Source organism: Schistocerca nitens, chromosome 2, assembly GCF_023898315.1.
Source record: "Schistocerca nitens isolate TAMUIC-IGC-003100 chromosome 2, iqSchNite1.1, whole genome shotgun sequence".
In the NCBI taxonomy this organism is placed as follows: Eukaryota; Metazoa; Arthropoda; class Insecta; order Orthoptera; family Acrididae; genus Schistocerca; species Schistocerca nitens.
The window spans coordinates 410533423-410553313 of record NC_064615.1 but is presented as its reverse complement, the minus strand read 5'-3'; the positions used below and the strand labels follow the sequence as shown (position 1 = coordinate 410553313).

Below are 19891 nucleotides of genomic sequence, written 5' to 3'. Positions count from 1 at the left end.
ACGCTCTCTACCGATGCAAACACCTGGACCTGATGGGATACCAGTTCGATTTTACACAGAGTACACAAAGGAACTTGCCCCCCTTCTTGCAGCAGTGTACCGTAGGTCTCTAGAAGAGCGTAGCGTTCCAAAGGATTGGAAAAGGGCACAGGTCATCCCCGTTTTCAAGAAGGGACGTCGAACAGATGTGCAGAACTATAGACCTAGATCTCTAACGTCGATCAGTTGTAGAATTTTGGAACACGTATTATGTTTGAGTATAATGACTTTTGTGGAGACTAGAAATCTACTCTGTAGGAATGAGCATGGGTTTCGAAAAAGACGGTCGTGTGAAACCCAGCTCACGCTATTCATCCACGAGACTCAAGAGGGCCATAGACACGGGTTCACAGGTAGATGCCGTGTTTCTTGACTTACGCAAGGCGTTCGCTACAGTTCCCCACAGTCATTCAATGAACAAAGTAAGAGCATATGGACTAGCAGACCAATTGTGTGATTGGATTGAGGAGTTCCTAGATAACAGGACGCAGCATGTCATTCTCAATGGAGAGAAGTCTTCCGAAGTAAGAGTGATTTAAGGTGTGCCGCAGGGGAGTGTCATAGGACCGTTGCTATTCACAGTATACATAAATGACCTGGTGGATGACATCGGAAGTTCACTGAGGCTTTTTGCAGATGATGCTGTGGTGTATCGAGAGGTTGTAACAATGGAAAATTGTACTGAAATGCAGGAGGATCTGCAGCGAATTGACGCATGGTGCAGGGAATGGCAATTGAATCTCAATGTAGACAAGTGTAATGTGCTGCGAATACATAGAAAGATAGATCCCTTATCATTTAGCTACAAAATAGGTCAGCAACTGGAAGCAGTTAATTCCATAAATTATCTGGGAGTAGGCATTAGGAGTGATTTAAAATGGAATGATCATATAAAGTTGATAGTCGGTAAAGCAGATGCAAGACTGAGATTCATTGGAAGAATCCTAAAGAAATGCAATCCGAAAACAAAGGAAGTAGGTTACAGTACACTTGTTCGCCCACTGCTCGAATACTGCTCAGAAGTGTGGGATCCGTACCAGATAGGGTTGATAGAAGAGATAGAGAAGATCCAACGGAGAGCAGCGCGCTCGTTACAGGATCATTTGGTAATCGCGAAAGTGTTACGGAGATGATAGATAAACTCCAGTAGAAGACTCTGCAGGAGAGACGCTCAGTAGCTCGGTACGGGCTTTTGTTGAAGTTTTGAGAACATACCTTCACCGAAGAGTCAAGCAGTTTATTGCTCCCTCCTACGTATATCTCGCGAAGAGACCATGAGGATAAAATCAGAGATATTAGAGCCCACACAGAAGCATACCGACAATCCTTCTTTCCACAAACAATAAGAGACTGGAATAGAAGGGAGAACTGATAGAGGTACTCAGGGTACCCTCTGCCACACAGTCATGTGCCTTGCGGAGTATGGATGTAGATGTAGATGTAGAGAACACGATTGCCGAGCACTTTGCTGAGCACTATGCTCGAGCCTCTGCGTCGGAGAACTACCCCCCAGCCTTTTTCACCCTCAAACGGTGGATGGAAAGGAGAGTCCTCTCGTTCACTACATGCCATAGTGAACCCTATTACGCCCCATTTAAAGAGTGGGAGCTCCATAGTGCCCTTGCACATTGCCCTGACAGCTCCTGGGCCAGATCGGATCCACAGTCAGATGATTAAACTTGTCTCGTCTGGCTACAAGCGATATCTCCTCATCATCTTCAACCGGATCTGGTGCAATGGTGTCTTTCCATTGCAGTGGCAGGAGAGCACCATCATTCCGGTGCTCAAACCCAGTAAAAACCCGCTTGATGTGGATAGCTATTGGCCCATCAGCCTCACCAACGTTCTCTGTAAGCGGATGGAACGTATAGTGTCGGCAGTTGGGTTGGGTTCTGGAGTCACGTGGCCTACTGGCTCCATGTCGGGTCAGCTTCTGCCAGGGTTGCTCTACAACTGATAAGCTTGTGTCTCTCGAGTCTGCCATCCGAACAGTGTTTTCCAGACGCCAACACCTGGTTGCCGTCTTTTTTGACTTACGTAAAGCATACGACACGACCTGGTGACATCATATCCTTGCCACATTGTATGAGTGGGGTCTCCGGGGCCCACTTCCATTTTTTATCCAAAACGTCCTTTCGCTCCGTACTTTCCGTGTCCAAATTAGTGTCTCCCATAGTTCCTCCCGTATTCAGGAAAATGGCATTCTGCAGGGCTCCACATTGAGTGTATCTTTAGTTTTAGTGGCCATTAATGGTGTAGCAGCAGCTGTAGGGCTGTTGGTCTCCCCTTCTCTGTATGGGGATGACTTCTGCATTTCTTGTTGCTCCTCCGGTACTGGTGTTGCTGCACAGCACCTACAGGGAGCCATTCACAAAGCGCGGTCATGGGCTCTAGCCCATGGCTTCCAGTTTTCAGCTGCAAAGTAGTGTGTCATGCACGTCTGTCAGCATCGTGCCATTCATCCGGCACCTGAACTTTATCTTAATGACAATGCACTCACTGTAGTGGAGACGTATCAATTCGTAGGACTTATTGTCAATGCCTGATTGACTTGGCTACCTCACTATTGTCAGCTTAAGTGGACGCGCTGGCAGCACCTCAATGCTCTGTGCTGCCTGGGCAACACCAACTGGGATGCAGATTGCTCTATGCTGCTGCAGCTCTGCAAAGCCCTTGTTCAATCCCGCCTTGACTATGGGAGTCTGGTTTACGATTTGGTGGTGCCCACAGCATTGCGTTTACTCGACCCAGTGCACCACTGTGGTGTTCGCCTAGCGACGGGAGCTTTTAGAAAGAGTCCAGTGACCAGCGTCCTGGTGGAGTCCAGAGTCTCTTCATTGCAGATCCGACATGCCCAACTGCTCACCCCCCATCGGCGGCCCAGGTGAGGGCTCATGATTGCGGTTCGCGTGCAATCCCTTCTCTCTGAACTGGAGTCCTTCCCTTTACCACATCTATTTGAGGTCCATTCAAGTACACCTCCATGGTGTACACCTCTGCCGAAGCTTCGTCTGGACCTTTTGCATGGCCCTAAGGACTCTGTTAATCCCGCTGCTCTCCGCTGTCACTTCCTCTCAATTCTTTGTGTGTTCAGGAGCTCTGAAGTTGTTTACACCAATGGTTTGATGGCTGATGGTGATGTTGGCTTCATCTTTGTCCACAGAGGCCATATTGAACAGCATTCCTTGCCCGCTGGCTGCAGTGTGTTCACTGCATAGCTTGTGGCCAAATCTCGCACACTTCAGTACATCTGTTCCTGTTCTGGTGAGTCATTTCTTCTCTGCTCTGACTCCCTGAGCAGCTTACAAGCTATCAGCCAGTGCTACTCTTGTCGTCCTTTGGTAGCGACAATACAGGAGTCCATCTATTCCCTTGATCGGTCCAGTCTTTCAGTGGTGTTTGTGTGGACTCCAGGACACGTCGGAATCCCAGGCAAGAAACTTGCCGATTGGCTCGCCAAACAGGCTATGTGGAAACTGCTCCTGGAGATGGGCATCTCTGAAACTGACCTGCATTCTGTCTTATGCCGCAAGGTTTTTCGGCTTTGGGAGATGGATTGGTATAACAGTATGCACAACAAATTGCAATCATTAAGGAGACTGTGAACGTGTGGAAGTCTTCCCTGTGGGCGTCTCGCAGGGAATCGGATGTCCTTTGTCGGCTCCGCATTGGCCACACATGGCTCACACGTGGTTAACTCCTCTGTCGCAAGGATCCACCTCAGTGTCGCTGTGGCTCACATATGGCAGTCGTCCACCTCTTTCTGGACTGTCCTCTTTTAGCTGCTCTGTGGCAGACTTTTAACTTCCCCAGCACCCTACCTTTGGTGTTCGGCAACAATGCCTCAACAGCAGCTTTAGTTTTACGTTTTGTTCGTGAGGGTGGGTTTTATCGTTTGATCTGAGTTTTAGCGCATGTCGTTTGTCCCTCTGTGTCCTCCACCCTAGTGCTTTTAGGGTGGAGGCTTTAATGTGTTGCAGAGTGGCTGGCTCCTCCATTTTTATTCTCATGGTCATCCAGCCATGGTAATTTGCTTTCTTGTTTTTAGTCTCTTCTCCCAGTTTCTTGCATTGCTCTGTGGTTTTCTCACCTTGTTTTGTCCATTGTAGTGTTTGTTGTCCTTCTGTTGTTCTTCTGGTTCTTACTTTCTGCTGTTATTGTGCTGTACGTCTTTGTTTCCTTCTTTCCCTTGGGTAATTGTTCTAATGGGAACAAGGGACCGATGACCTCGCAGTTTGGTCCTTCCCCCCTCCCCTCCTTTTAAACCAACCACAGATGACATTGATTCCGCCCAGACATAGAGTAGTGGATGGGGGGAGCACAAATCTTTCCAGCCCCTATGTCTCTTCAGGGGAGGGAGGGTGGATTTATGCACATCAAGGTTTGAAATCACACTTACAAGAACGATGAAAGAAAACAGGAGGGAAGTGAAAGAAGAAAATGTAATGACCAGCTTGAACTATCTGGTCACTAAGCCACATCTTGCCAGCTGCAAGGTTCTGGAGCCCTCAGCCATCAACTATGCATGAAAAGTGGTTATCAGAAAACAACTTAAGAGTAAAATTCAAAAACCTACACATGTACTTAATGCTGTTCAATGCAGTGTCCTTCCTACTGTTTGTCACATTCATTAAGTAAAACAGTGTGGCAAATGTAATGCAATCAAGTTCCACAAGTACCAACTAAATGTTCTGCCTACAAAATTGCCGCTCTTAACAAGTCAAAATGAACCTCTTCCTAATGACTATATCACAAAATAATCAACATAGTTAGTAATCCCTGAATTTTTCCATTTAAAACTGTAATTTCCTGATCTGTGTGTCCCCATTTGCTCTCATTAATCAGAAGTTCGAAGGTACTTACCCAGTCATGGCACAGTGCGACATGATGTGCATTTGGTGACGGCAGCAACATGCATGTTGGTGCTGTTACTATAGGCACATGGAACCAGCATGGACATGGTATGGACCAGGCAGTGGTTGCTGGCTGCAACGGCTTAAGGAAGAGAGGCTCTCACATTGAAGCCTGAACTGTTGGGCTGAACATATGGGCTATGCCTGAGAAAGAACCCACAGCTGCATGTGGTGGCATGACTGTTGCCCAGGTAAGGGCAACAGAATGCTGCTTGTTGTGGGCTGCACAACTAGGTGGCAGCAGCTTAGTGCACGGGTAAGCAGTGTGGCTGCGAGGGCAGCTGCACAGTCAGTGATGGGATAGCATCTCTGGGTGGTGGCATAATTTGCACTCTGCTTGCATGTGAACTGTGTTGACTACGATGCCCAGCGTTGGCATACAACTGGTGCATAGCGTGCCCGGCCATGGCAGCAGTGGATGGCTGTTGCTGGTTGGTGGTGGCATGGCAAGACAGACTTGGACAGTGTGCCCAAGCATGTGGCAGGGCCTACCCAATGTGTGATTTGCACAGCCCCTACGTGCAGATAGTTATTCACAGGAAATTTCTGGCCATCACACACTGGCAGCCACAGCTGTCATATAGGCCCTAGCAGCACAACTCATATGCAGTGAACCCTTGTTCTGTGGTTAGCTGCATGGTGCGGCTCAGTGCACTTGTTGCAAGACTCTGCATCAAGCAGCAAGTGATGCAGTGGACTCTGCCTCAGGTGCAGTGGAACGCGCAGATGTGGCACATCTGTTCATATGCTAAGGTGCACCTGCAGCTCCTGGCTCATAAGAGTGGTGACTCTTTCTAAGCAGCCATGCAAAGTGTCAAAGATGAACCACAAAATTTTGCAATCACCCTTGAGATTGAATAGTGGATAGGATCCCAGTTCTGGTGCCAACTGTGTAGGATGCAGAGCAGGATAGGTGAGTGTCAGAAGGGACATGGCAAAATAAAAGTTCCATACTTTGAACTGGGTATTGTTGTTGGATACAGAAGGGGCTCGCGATGGGTCTGGAGGTAACAGATGACTGAAAGTCTGAGTTTCGCCAGTCTCAGTGAGTGGGCCTTGGCAGGCACAATCCGCTGTCGTGTCCATTTTGGTCGCATCAATTTGAACCATGGATGCATCCAACAAGAAGCTGCCCCATTGATGAGCTTTGCACTAGCTGAGTCACTTCTTGAAATCCTAGCTGATAATGTCAAAACTGTAAAAAAAGTTTTAAGTTTTATCCTTCAGAGTGGATTTCCTTCTTTTCTCTGTGACCTTCATTGTTATGGATATGCTGGTTGCAGAATGGGTTGGGAAGTTCTCTTTTGCCACATTTTTAACCTTACGCCATCTCAGATACCACATATGGAAGGCTGGTTTGACCCCTGGCATGCCAACTCAGTTTAAATTTACTGAGAGTCTTAATTTCCTCTTAAAAATGTTTTACTGTTCCTCCTGTTATAGGGTTGACCACCATTTGTGCTCCCAGAGCGCACTCACACTCCATGAGCACAGTAGCGTCTGCTGTGTGTTCTGGCTTCTCCCACCCCTGCATTATTCCAAGCAGCTGTGAGACGGCTAGATGCTGAAGGCTACACATGCAAGGAAACTTAGGAAGATGTGTTTGCAACACAGTGCAGCTACTCCTAAAAGATGAATGTTGCAGCATACTTTTATAAGCAGACATTTTGTCATGTGTATATATTTTCAACTTTTTATTTTTCTGCTAATGCAATAACTTTTATTACTTAGTTAAACAGTTACATTACATAGTGCTAATATGGTAAGCAGAACTACAAGAAGCATTACATACAGGCATTTATCATTATGTTGTCATGTTTAAAAAAACTTGTACATCTTTAGATTTTAGAGTATGTAATAATTTTGGAACTAAGTTTGTGATAGTCGCACAGCGTGTTACATTAAAATCTGTTAAACCAGAATGTTGGTGAGATTTCATCAATTACATAAGAGAAGAAACAAAGTTCATGCACATTGTTGAACCAAACACGGAAATAACTACTGGTTTGTTTGTGCAGTTAAGGATATTGCTCTTGGGGTAAAATTGTCTGTCTTTTAAATTTCTAGGTTGGACAAACCAGTTGTTGAGCTGGGTGCTCCAGTGCACATCTGTCACTTCAAGTCAGAAGTAATGTTGTACTTCCCAGCAAAAAGCAAAAATGGTCGAACAGATAAATCGAAATCTGTCTTCAGTGATGCAGTATCTTGCAATCCTGTGATAACTTATGATGAAATGTTCAAATAACTGATAAGTATTCAGTCACGTCTGGTCCACAGATTACTGCCTTGATTTATGGGAAATGTTCGATTTCGTGAACTTGAAGATTTTGTCACCACTTTACTTACACTTAACTCAGTTTTACCCCTAATGGCCACCTTCATTTTAGCCAGTGTTCACTGTCATTCATCAGCAAACAAGTGCATTGTGTTGTCTTTGTTGCTGGTGTTGTAATGCTGTTTCAATGTTTTTCGAGCTCGTAATACTGTGATGGCATATTAACCACTTTGCACAGCCTTTAAATTATACAAAAAATAAGTGTGTTCCCATTTGGCATTGAACGATGTGGCTCCTCCACTTTTTCTTTGTTTAATAAGTGTAAAGGCATCGTGGTATTCCTAGTGTAGAACATGAATCTAATTTTAACGCAAGTAGTATTGCCACCAAACAGTTAGATGTCTGAAAAGACAACTGTCCAGCTCTAGCAGTCTCTCGCTGCAGCCTTGTTTGTCCTCCTCCTCCTCCTCCTCCTCCGCCTCCTCTGCGCCCTTCAGCCCCACTCATGTCTCCACCTGGAGCCCTAGGCAGGGACACGACCAGAGTGCTCATGGAGCACTGTTTGCCCAGGCCTGTCCTGTTATATGTAGCGGATTGTCAAATCTGTTGACTTAATTTTGTGGGTGGGCAAGCCTGGCTAAGTAGGGATGTGCCTTCCGCTACATGACAAGCCACTGTGGGAGTTGACTCACTCCTAGCTGACATCAACCCTGTCCTGTTGTTTTATCCTCCTCATGTTTCTAGTAAATCATTCTTAACCCCTCTTATGATTGCCCCATGCCAATTTTATTTTACCTTCATTTTTTGGTAATTTAAAATTGAATGAGTTTTTCATGTTTTTCAGACTTCCGGTATGAAGGATTCAAGGGCCATATTAATTTCATTCCTTAAACCCCATAATCCATCCATACATGGTTCATACACCCTGATACAGGTTTCTCTGTGGTTTTTGTAAAGCACTTCAAGCAAATTCCAAGATGTTCCCTCAACAAACTGAGTGAGGCTGTGCAGTTGTAAACACAATTGCTCACTTTTGGAAGGCCCTGGGTTCATTTCTAGATCTAGATTTTCTTTCATTTCTGCAAATTGGTTTAGGCAGATTTTGGGATCATTCATTGAAATGTGTTGTGGTGAATTTTCTTGTACCAGTCTGAGTTTGTACCCCATCAGTAATGACCTCACCATTGGCTGATCATTTAACCGTGATTTTCCTTCCAACTAGCATCAATAACATCACTGCTACTTTGCGTCTCTTTCCTTGAGTGTACACTTTGTCTGCAATGGCCTTGAAGTTGATAAGGAGTTACCTGTAATACATGGTTATTTCCCCCTCCCCACCTTCATTGATGTTTGGTGGATTATTTTTGTAGAACTTCATACTTCACTGTACAAAGCTACATTTACACCATTCTCAATATGCAAGTGAGATTCATGCCTGATACCTCTTGTGAAATAAAGTGTTTATTTTTTGAGGCAATGTAAAATAATTCAGCCATACTATTAGCTTATTTGCATGTTTTAATGGTTTTAGATTTTCATAGTTTTATTAATTTTTGAGATCTGTTTAGCCATTCTTGTGTACATTGAACATCTTTAGTGACCATGTCTTACTTTTTGGCAGGAATTTAAACTTCTCAACAGAAGTCTTGGATGCCATTGCATAGATTGTTGTACCTCCTTCAGTGTAAGTGGCACACAGAGTTCATTTATACTTCCTACATTTTGTAATCTGGGAATGATTTTCCTGTTTTGGTTTTATTTGCTACACATTACATAACCCAAAATTTGTTTTCGTTCTTATTTATTTCATTCTTAGTGCAGAAAAATAAGTTCTCCACTAGTTATCTGGAGTTAATTTTGGTCATATAAGGTTTCATTTCACCATCATATGAGACATTTTCTTGAATGTGAGTACTTACACTAGGCTCAAGTTGTCTGTTGTCTTATTGCATGATGCAGTGATTGACATTTGCAGTTCCTTTACTATACATGGTCTTCAAGAGAGAATTCTTTTGTCAAAAATTCAAAGATAATTGCAAGAATTGAAATCAGTCCTGTTCTTTAAAAAAAGAAAGAGGAGGAAATAGGTTTGTTGCATAAACCATAAATGTATATTCAATGTCATGGAAACACTCAAAAATATTGACTGTGTATAGTCTGGTTCTATTTTGCTTAAATTTGTAATCAAATCCACCAAAACCCAAAGGAACAGAATTAGTACACAACTTGAGGAGTACTACTGTGGTATTCCACTGCTCATCCAACCTACCTAACATCCTTGTCTGTCCCTATTTCAGTCCTGCTCCAAACCACCTTGCCCCATCGCCTGTAACCCTGTAAAACACAGCGATGCTAGATTTCTCTCATATCCTCCTACCACATATACTTCAGTCCTGTATACAGGCATTTCTTAGATCACTGAAGGCAGGGTTGCCTTCTAGTTCACCAACTTACTGCAACCATTGAGCTGCATGCCACATGGGCATCACCACAAAAAGGTCACATCCAAACTGTGTGAGACAGCTAGACCACCCAGGTGCCAAGAATGCTATGCAACATGGAGTTCCTGGCTTAAATGGATATGAAACACCACTGTATCCTTTGTTCCCACTATCTGCTTGGTCTTAAGTTATTCTCTGTATTTTCCACCTGTTTCTATCCCCTCCCTACTCCTGCTACAATCTCTCTCCTTTCTCTCTCTGTACTTCTCTCCTCTCCCTCCCCCCTCCCCATCCCATCACAGCTCTCCCGGTGTTGTACCTAGCAACCCATCATCCTACCCAGACCATGTCCTTGCACGCTACCACAGGCAGCACTGCAGCATTCTCCTCATCACTACCCTGCTGTCAGTCCCTCCCATCATACCCCACATCTGTTCTGTACCCCTAGTACACACTCCAAACGATATTGCCCCAGTAGGGCCAGAACAGAGAGCGCGCGCGTGTGTGTGTGTGTGTGTGTGTGTGTGTGTGTGAGAGAGAGAGAGAGAGAGAGAGAGAGAGAGAGATGAAGGGCTTTTTCTGATTTCACATTTTTTGCAGGATAATTACATAATTGTCTTGTAAATCTGCTGAATGTGACTTGAATAAGCAAATCTGCTCTTCAAACTTACATCTTTAGTCATATTTTGAAATATTTACAATGAAGTCTTTGCATTGTTCTCCATCTTTATTGAGCCTAATATTTTTCTTAATGTCTTTCTTTCAGTGATTTCCAGTTCTTCCATCACTTTCTTACTCAGTAACAGATATTTTTGTGTGAATTACTGTTGACGTAGTTGAACTACTGTAGACATTCGTCTGAGTGTAGAGTTGAAGGATATTGATTTCTATTGTAGATAATATAGATACATTTGGTCAGGTGATATAGTACTTGCAGTTTGGCAGGTCTTGAATGAAATGCCTCATCTGTTCTTTGTTTGGCTGCTGTTTCTCATAAATCTCATAGGATTGCTAGGTGGTCTGCAAAGTATATTTGTAGGTTTCTCTCCCTTGTATCCTAGTTTAATTTTTCTGTTGATTTGATTTTTACTCATTTCCTCCATTCTCCTGTGTCTGTTTCAAGAACACAGCAGTGGTGAAATATCATCTCCTTGCCTGACTCTTGTTTTAATATCAAATTTTCTAAATATTTAAGGTGTCAAAAACCATGTATCACTAGAGTGGTTAAAGTATTTTGTGAAAGGAAAATGGAAATGTATCTTCTGGCTAGAACAAGTAGAGACCCTGCAGTAGTTGCACAGTACAAAAACTGCTCAAAATTGCTTAGAAATGTTGTTAAAACATCAAAGAATATGCACATAATATCAAAAATCAGTAATTCAGGCAACAGACTTAAGGCTGTGTGGATATTAGTTAAGCGAGAGATAGGACAACCAGCCACAGAAGAAGATAATGTCATTATTGAACAGAATGGAAGGGCTACAAATGACAAGTCATGTGTAACAAACAAATTTAATACTCATTTTTTAAATGTAGTAGGAAGCACAGGGACAAACAGTTTGTGGCCTATCTAAGGCATTTGACTGTTGAATCACCATATCCTAGATAAATTGAAGTTTTATGGGATTGATGATATAACATACCAATGGATGTCACATTTCACCAAAAGAATGCAGAAAGTTGTACTTAGTAATTCAGCCAATTTAGTGTGGGGACGCGATTCTGACTGGGGACAGCCAATTTAGTGTGGGGACGCGATTCTGACTGGGGAGAAATCAGTAAGATGACATATTTTGCATATTTTCATTCAATAATTTCATATGAAATAATGTTCTGGGGTAACTCATTGTTAAGAAAGTAAGTCTTCATTGCTTAAAAAGTGCTGTTAAAAATAATATGTGGCACTCACCCACGATCATGTTGTAGACATCTGTTTATGGAGTTGGATGCTCTGATTACTGCTTCACAGTATATTTATTATCTCATGAAGTTTGTTGTAAATAATCCCCTACAGTTCAAAAGGAACAATGATGTACATAATTAAAATACCAGAAGGAAATTTGTTATTCAGTGTGGAAATTGTCTTTAACACAAGAAGGTGTGCACAGTGCTGCAACAATTTTTTGCTCACTTACCCAGTGATATAAAATGTCTGACAGACAGCAAAGTAAAATTTGAAAACAAACTGAAGAAGTTTCTGCTTGACAAATCATCCTATTCCACAGAAGAATTTCTGTTATTGTAATGTGTAAAAGGTGGTGGGTAGGAATTACCAAGTCACACCTGTGTATAAAAAAGTAAAAATAAGATAATTAAAAAAGCTTATAAATGTGATACTGTCCATCATTGGTTACTCATGCAAAATCATACAATATGATCAAGAACGCCCACCTAGGTAGACCAATCAGCACCCTTCTCCAAAACCACAGGGTTTTTGTTGAATTTAGAGAACAGTGCAGTCACTGGAGAGCGCAGAAAGTGGTCCGCCTCAGGGAAGAGTCTTGGCTCCACTTCCCTTCAACATTTATACCAACAACCAGCCATTGACCCCGGGCACGAAGATATTCTTATATGCAGATCACCTAGCGCTTGATACGCAGAGCTCATGCTCTGAAACAGTGGAAAGAAACCTGACAACTGCATTTAGAACACTGTCGAGCTACTTCAATCGGAACCAACTCAGACCAAACCCTTTGAAGACACAAGGGTGTGCCTTTCACCTAAGGAACAGGGAAGCTAATCATGATCTAAATCTTGAATAGTCAGGCATCCAATTGCAGCAGCATCATGCCCCTAAGTACTTGGGAGTCACTCTCGACAGAACTGACATTCAAAACCCACTGCAAGAACACCAAAATCTCCACTCTAAACAACCTAATTCGCAAACTAACTGAGACACAGTGTGGCTCACATCCACAAACTATTCGCTCTTCTGCAATGGCACTGTGCTTTTCTACTGCCAAATATGTTTCCCCGGTTTGGTACAGGTCATCTCGTGCCAGACAAGTAGACACAGCTCTCAACAAAACCTGGTTTTCCAGGCCCCGACGTGGACTGTTCTGCATGACAGTTATGTTGGGAGAGTGCTTTATTGAACTGTATTGCAGGAGCTAAACATACCGATGAGCACAGCTGGTGACATGTTGAGACTTATAGATTTTAGGGGATGGACAGAATGAGGGGGAGGAAGAAATGCACAGAGAGAGGGGAATGGGGGAGATGTACGAAGCAGGTAGAAGGTGCAGTGGGCAGGTGGAAAAGGAAAGGAGGGTGAGGCAGATGTGGAGGGGGAGAGGGGATAATATAGTCAGAGAGGGGGGGTAGAGGATGTGGACAAAGGGAAGGGTATGAAGAGAGTTTGTGTGGAGGAGGAGATAGACAGATAAAGTGGGAGGAAGAGATGTGTGGAACACAAACACCAGCAAAGCCATGGGGAAAAGGTTAGTTTACAATAAACAAGGCTCTCACAGTTTCTCAGAAAGTGTACACTGTGGGCTGCTCTTCTCTCTGGACATCTGTGAAGGAAAGAGGCAAAGTAACCACAAACATTATTAGCTGTACCATTGCCTTGAGTGAGTTGAACATTGATGTATCATCCTCGGTTAAATAACTTGATGAGAGATCAGTGGTTTCAGCAAAACTTTTAATCGTGTCTCAGAGAGGTTGCAAGTCCATACACAATATTTATTTTGTTCCATATATGCTCACGTGGCATTGCACTTTATTATGAATCATGTAATTAGTTAGTATTACAGTTACACTAATTGAAAACGTAAGGTTTTTATCTTTTTAGTGTCTCATTGTTACACTGCTAATTCGAGGAAAACTGAAAAAGTTTGTACATGTGAATATAAGAGTTACTTTGTTGCAGGCCCAAACGGGAAGGTGAAGGGAACAATCCACGGAAACGGGTAGTAGTAATGAGCAGTTCTTTGCATCCTCGCCATGATTCTGCATCTGATAGTGAACCAGACGAAGATGTAAAGTCGAATAGTGAAGGATCAGTCAAGCGCAGGCGTGAGGCAAGTCCTGGGTCAGAGCGTTAGTGTTACTGATGGTAAGTGAAAGTAGCTGTATTCCAATAATGTAGGAATTAGATGCTGTGTCAAAATATGAAGTAGTGTGTGTTTTCATAAATACCCTTCTGTCTAATATATAAGTATAGTTTATGTATCATCTTGGACAGTTTTAATTCAGTTAATTTAACTCTTATGTGGGCAGTGGGGGATTATACTTACCAGTAACTGTGTTCTTTTTTTTCCCTGTGTTTATGGGAATGTCATACCACTTCTGTATGCTCCTGGCATGTAATGGTAGCCCCTGCACTACCTGTAGTTTCTGTTTATTGTGAAATATAACTTTTAGGGCCGTAGGAAGTATACATTCCACCAAGTAATGTTGTTTTAAAAGCCTTTGGGAAGTATGCTAACCGCCAAAGAAGTGCCTCCAAGAAGCGGCTTGAGAAGCATTTGGGAATATGTCTTATGATTTCTGGATGGATGGTCAGGTGTATAAAAACTGCTACGTCAATCACCTTCTGTTTGTCAAACAATGGAAAATCCAGGATGGAATAGTGACAGTATTATTAAAAGGGTAGATTGCTAATCACTATATAGAGGAAATGTCAAGTTGCAGACAGGCACAATAAAAAACTGCTATACATTTAAGCTTTCAGCCAAAAGGCCTTCTTCTAAGATAGAAAACACACACACACATTCATTCACTCGGGTACAAATTGCACACACATGATCACTGTCCCTGGCCACTCAGGTCGGACTGCGAGCAGCTGTGCACAATTGGAGAAACCCTGGGGATAAGGAGGAGGCTGGGGCTGTGATGGGGAGGGACAGCAGGGTAGAGGTGGAGGAAGGTGTAGTGCTGGTTGTAAGAGCATGTGGGGACATGGTGGAGACAGGGTAGGGCTACTAAATGAATCATGAGATTGGGGGGAAGGGGGGTAAGAAAAGTGAAGAGCAAGGACTAGCGAAGGTTGAAGGGCCAGGGGGTAATGGAGACATAGGATTTATTGCAGGAAGAGTTTCCAAATGTGCAATTCAGAAAAGCTGGTGTTGGTAGTAAGGATCCAGTTGGTACAGACTGTGAAGCAGTCACTGAAGCACATTGTTTTAGGCACCATCTTCAGCAACTGGATGACCCAGCTGTCTCTTGGCCACAGTTTGTTGGTGGCCATTCATGCGGACAGACAGCTTGCCGTTTCTCATGCCCACATAGAAAGCGGCACAGTGGTTGCAGTTTAGTTTGTAGATCACATGACTGCTTTCACAGGTGGCCCTGCCTGTGATGGGATAAGTGATGCCTGTGACCTGATTGGTGTAGGTGTTGGTGGATGTGTGGGACAGGTCTTGCTACTAGGTCTACTGCAGGGATAAAGGTGATGGTTTGGGAGCAGAGGTGGAATAGGGATGGACAAGGATGTTGGTTAGGTGCAGTGGGTGGTGGAATACCAGTGTAGACGGGTGAGAAGGATAGTGGGTAGGATATTCCCCATTTCAGGGCATGACAAGAGGTACTCAAAACTGTGGTGGAGAATGTGATTCAGTTGCTCCAGTCCAGAGTTACAGAGGCACAAGGGGATTGCTCCTTCGTGGCCAGGCAGTGGGAATGTGGGAAATGGTAGGTGTCTGGAGAGACAAGGCATGACACATGTGTATCTGTGTAAGGTTGGCCTGTGAAGGCCTCAGTTGAGACCCTTGGTATATTTGGAGAGGGATTGTCATCACTACAGATGCAACAGCCACAATTGACTAGGCTGCATAGGAGGCACTTCGTGGTGTGAAGTAGGTGGCAGCTGTCGAAGTGGAGGTATTGTTTGGTGGTTGTTACTGATGAAGCCATCTTTGAGATAGAGGCCAACATTTAGGAAAGTGGCTTATTGGTCTGAGGGGGACCAGCTGAAGTGAATGGGGGGATGTGATGTTGAGGTTTTGGAGGAATTGAGGTTTCGAAGGAATGTGGATAGTGTGTCATCGCCCTCAATCCAGATCATGAAGATTTCATCAGTGACTCTGAACTAGATGAGGCGTTTGCGATTCTGAGTGCTTTGGAAGATTCTTTGAGATGGCCCTTGAACTGGTTGGCATAGGACGGTGCTATGTGGGTGCCCATTGTTGTACCATGGATTTGTTTGAAGGTGATGTCTTCAAAGGCAAAGTAATTATGGGTGAGGATATAGTTGGTCATAGTGACCAAAAAGGGGTTTGTAGGTGTTGAGTCTTGTAGGTGTGGATTCAGTCAAGCATTGGGAAAGGTAGTGTTCGATAACAGCAGGGCCATGGGTATTTGAGATATTAGTATAGAAGGAGGTGGTATCTGTAGTGACAAGCATTACACCATGTGTTAAAGGAACAGGAACTGTGCTGAATTGATGGAGGAAATGCTCATTGCCTTGTATGTAGGAGGGTAAGTTACAGGTAATAGGCTGAAGGTGTTGGTCCATGGGAGCAGAGATTCTCTCAGTGGGGGTACAGTAACCAGCCACAATGGGCCATCCTGGGTGGTTTGTTTTATTTATTTCAGGAAACATGTTGAAGGTTGTAGCGCAGGAAGTGGCAAGAGGGTTTTTTTTTTTTTTTAGGGAGGGGGGGGGGCAGAGAGAGAGATTCATAGTAGTAGTTCTGGGATGGGCCTAAGGATTTAAGAAGAGACTGAAGATCCTGTCAAATTTCTGGAATGAGGTCATTGTGGCGCAGTTTGAAGGTGGATGAATCTAACTGCTGGTAGAGTCCTTCTGCCAGGTCATATCTGCAGTTCAAAACTACAGTGGTGGTGCCTTTGTTGACCAGTGGGATTAAAAGGTCGGGATCAGTTTTTAGGTGGCAGATTGTGGTTCTTTCTGTGAATGTAAGGTTCGCTTCCATGTTGATGGATTTTGGGGATGATGGTCAGGCAAAGTTTGAGGTTAAGAAATTCTGGAATGTTAACAGGGGTGTGATTTGGGTGCAGTATGGGTGAATCATGACTGGGTGGACGAGTGGACTAAATCGGGCAGGATTCAACGTTGGCTTTGGGTAGAGTCTTGATTAGTAGGGTTGGTGGCAAAAAAACGTGTTTCCTCTTTCTCCCTGTCCCTGCAGTGCTCTTCATACAATCTACTTGCACATGACTGTAATATTATTGTAAAATGAACTTTTCATGGTATTTAAAATATTGAATGAAATTATGCATCTTCATAACTGTCACATGCCATAAAAAGGTATGAATTCTGCACTGACTCACAGCAGAGTGACGCTGAGATATCTAACCTTTGCTTTTAAGTTTTTTCCTGGTTGTTACGTTGTTTGTTGCTAACAGTAAAAGGCAGAATCTATATTGCTTTCAAGGAACAGTGAGTACCTGAGTATCTTTGCTACAGTGAAACAAAGTGAGATGGTTCAGTGGTTTAATCAGTGGTCATGCGTTCGGTAGGAATAATTAGATTATAATGTGAATCAAGTGGGATGTTGAATGTCAAAAAGACAGAAGTAAAGATTTTTCATATAGTAAGACACAAGAAACTGGTAGATCAGAGATGAGAATAAAACCTTACAAAAATAGCTAGGTGCACGGATTGATGTGTGGGGGATGCAGGTGAAAAAGAGGAATGAGAGAAAGCCATGAAATATAATAGGGGAAGAGAAAAGAAAAGTAATGTAACCTAAGTTCAGACTAGTGTTGAAAACATGAAGACGGGAAATCTTGTGCTATACACACTGTAACATTGGAATTTGCTATGCAGAAAACGTGAATGGTGAAGTAAGTTCCTGTAGTAGTACCAGTCAACTATCATTCACTTTATTAGTATTAAATAAATAATTTATTATTTTTCTAAAATTGCTACTGTTACATTGACCTTATTAATAACTAGGCTGATTTTGTTTCCAGTCAACGAAGTTGTGCCGAGACCATTTGAAATTGTGATAAGGAAAGCACCATAGTCTGTCTTCATTTTGCAGATTTGCTTCGGTTTCTTGTAAAAAGGCTTGTATTGAATTTTTTTGTTCACAAAATTGTATTAATGATGTTTGTGACTTGTAAATATGTAAAAAGTTTTAAACTGTAAAATATGAGTAAAGCTTTAATATGAAGTTGTAAGAAATTTACAGAAAACTTATATTTTGTTTAATGTTTTCCAGTCAGATAATATGTTCCAGTTTTAAAATGTATGTCTGAATTGACTTAAACTGCTGTTACTTGTTTTGAAAGGCCTTTGTCAGTCAGCCATTCAAATGTGCATAGCGCAGATTATATTTTATTACAATAAATATTTTAGTATTCTGTAAAATTAAACCAATGTTCACTTTTGTTGTTTTATTCCTTCATTGAAATATTATAATGTGTTGTTGCAGTTACCAGTTGAATAGGATATATTATGTTCCTGTGGAATGGTTGTAAATTCACAAAACTTTTATCTTTACTGATGTAGAGTTTATAATGATATGTATGTGAAAGTGTCTTTCTCAAAGGTTTTAAAAATTCATTGAAGAAAAAATGGCAGGTGTGTACCACTTAACATGACAATACATTTGCTTGCAAGAGATAAATTTAAAGTCATTATTACGTGGGGGGAATTTGAGGTGGAAAAAGAATGGACAAGCATGAGGGGTTATTATGCAAATGTGAGAGTATTTTATGTAGCTTTTGTATTTTATTTTTAAAAATTAAAATTTTTACTGTGTGTTGAACATAATTCACTTTTGTTTACCAATCCTTTAGAACACATGTAAAATTAAATTAAAAAGCTTTGAAAATACCATGAAATGTGGAAAAGCAGATACCAACAGAGTGAAGATGATATCTGATAAAAATTTTAGAGCCCAAGCCTACTACTTACGTAGCAACAATGTACTAAGAGATTGTGTTGGTTTGATAATTTGTAAGAAACATTGTAAGAATATGTGTGATAAGAACTGCGAAAGCGATAAGGTGTGATATTTTAGGCGATGTGAAATGTGATGTAGTTCCTATCTTGACAGTCAGTATATACACTACTGGCCATTAAAATTGCTACACCAAGGAAAAATGCAGATGATAAGCAGATATTCATTGGACAAATATATTATACTATAACTGACATGTGATTACATTTTCATGCAATTTGGGTGCATAGATCTTGAGAAATCAGTACCCAGAGCAACCACCTCTGGCTGTAATAACGGCCTTGATACGCCTGGGCATTGAGTCAAACAGAGCTTGGATGGCATGTACAGGTACAGCTGCCCATGCAGCTTCAACGATACCACAGTTCATCAAGAGTAGTGACTGGCTTATTGTGACGAGCCAGTTGCTCGGCCACCATTGACCAGACGTTTTCAGTTGGTGGAAGATCTGGAGAATGTGCTGGCCAGGGCAGCAGTTGAACATTTTCTGTATCCAGAAAGTCCCGTACAGGACCTGCAACATGCGGTCGTGCATTATCCTGCTGAAATGCAGGGTTTCACAGGGATCGAATGAAGGGTAGAGCCATGGGTCGTAACACATCTGAAATGTAACGTCCACTGTTCAAAGTGCCGTCAATGTGTACAAGAGGTGACAGAGACGTGTAACCAACGGCACCCCAAAACATCACGCTGGGTGATACACCAGTATGGTGATGACAAATACACGCTTCCAATGTGCGTTCACCACAATGTCGCCAAACACGGATGTGACCATCATGATGCCGTAAACAGAACCTGGATTCATCCGAAAAAATGACTTTTTGCTATTCGTGCACCCATGTTCGTCGTTGAGTACACCATTGCAGGCGCTTCTGTCTGTGATGCAGCATTGAGGGTAACCGCAGCCATGGTCTCCGACCTGGTAGTCCATGCTGCTGCAAACGTCGTTGAGCTGTTCATGCAGAAGGTTGTTGTCTTGCAAACATCCCCATCTGTTGACTCAGGGATCGAGATGTGGCTGCATGATCCGTTACAGCCATGCGGATAAGATGCCTGTCATCTTGGCTGCTAGTGATACAAGGCCGTTGGGATCCAGCATGGCGTTCCGTATTACCCTCCTGAACCCACCGATTCCATATTCTGCTAACAGTCATTGGATCTCGACCAATGCAGGCAGCAATGTCGTGATACGATAAACCGCAATCGCAATAGGCTACAATCCGACCTTTATCAGAGTTAGAAACGTGATGGTACGCATTTCTCATCCTTACACGAGGCATCACAACAATGTTCCACCAGGCAATGCGGGTGAGCTGCTGTTTGTTTATGAGAAATCAGTTGGAAACT

The 19891-nt window shown here is 42.8% G+C and overlaps 1 protein-coding gene across 2 annotated transcripts in view; it reads left to right on the top strand.

Annotated features, from left to right (window-relative positions):
* Positions 1 to 18354, top strand: part of LOC126236267 (RNA demethylase ALKBH5-like) — a 116168-nt gene extending 97814 nt beyond the window's left edge. For both annotated transcript variants that reach the window (XM_049945423.1, XM_049945422.1), the window contains 2 exons: positions 13540 to 13725; positions 17550 to 18354. In XM_049945423.1, coding sequence (XP_049801380.1) covers positions 13540 to 13714 — 175 coding nt within the window. In that variant the 3' untranslated portion in view covers positions 13715 to 13725; positions 17550 to 18354. The remainder of the gene's footprint in view (positions 1 to 13539; positions 13726 to 17549) is intronic.
* The last annotated feature ends 1537 nt before the right edge of the window (positions 18355 to 19891 follow it).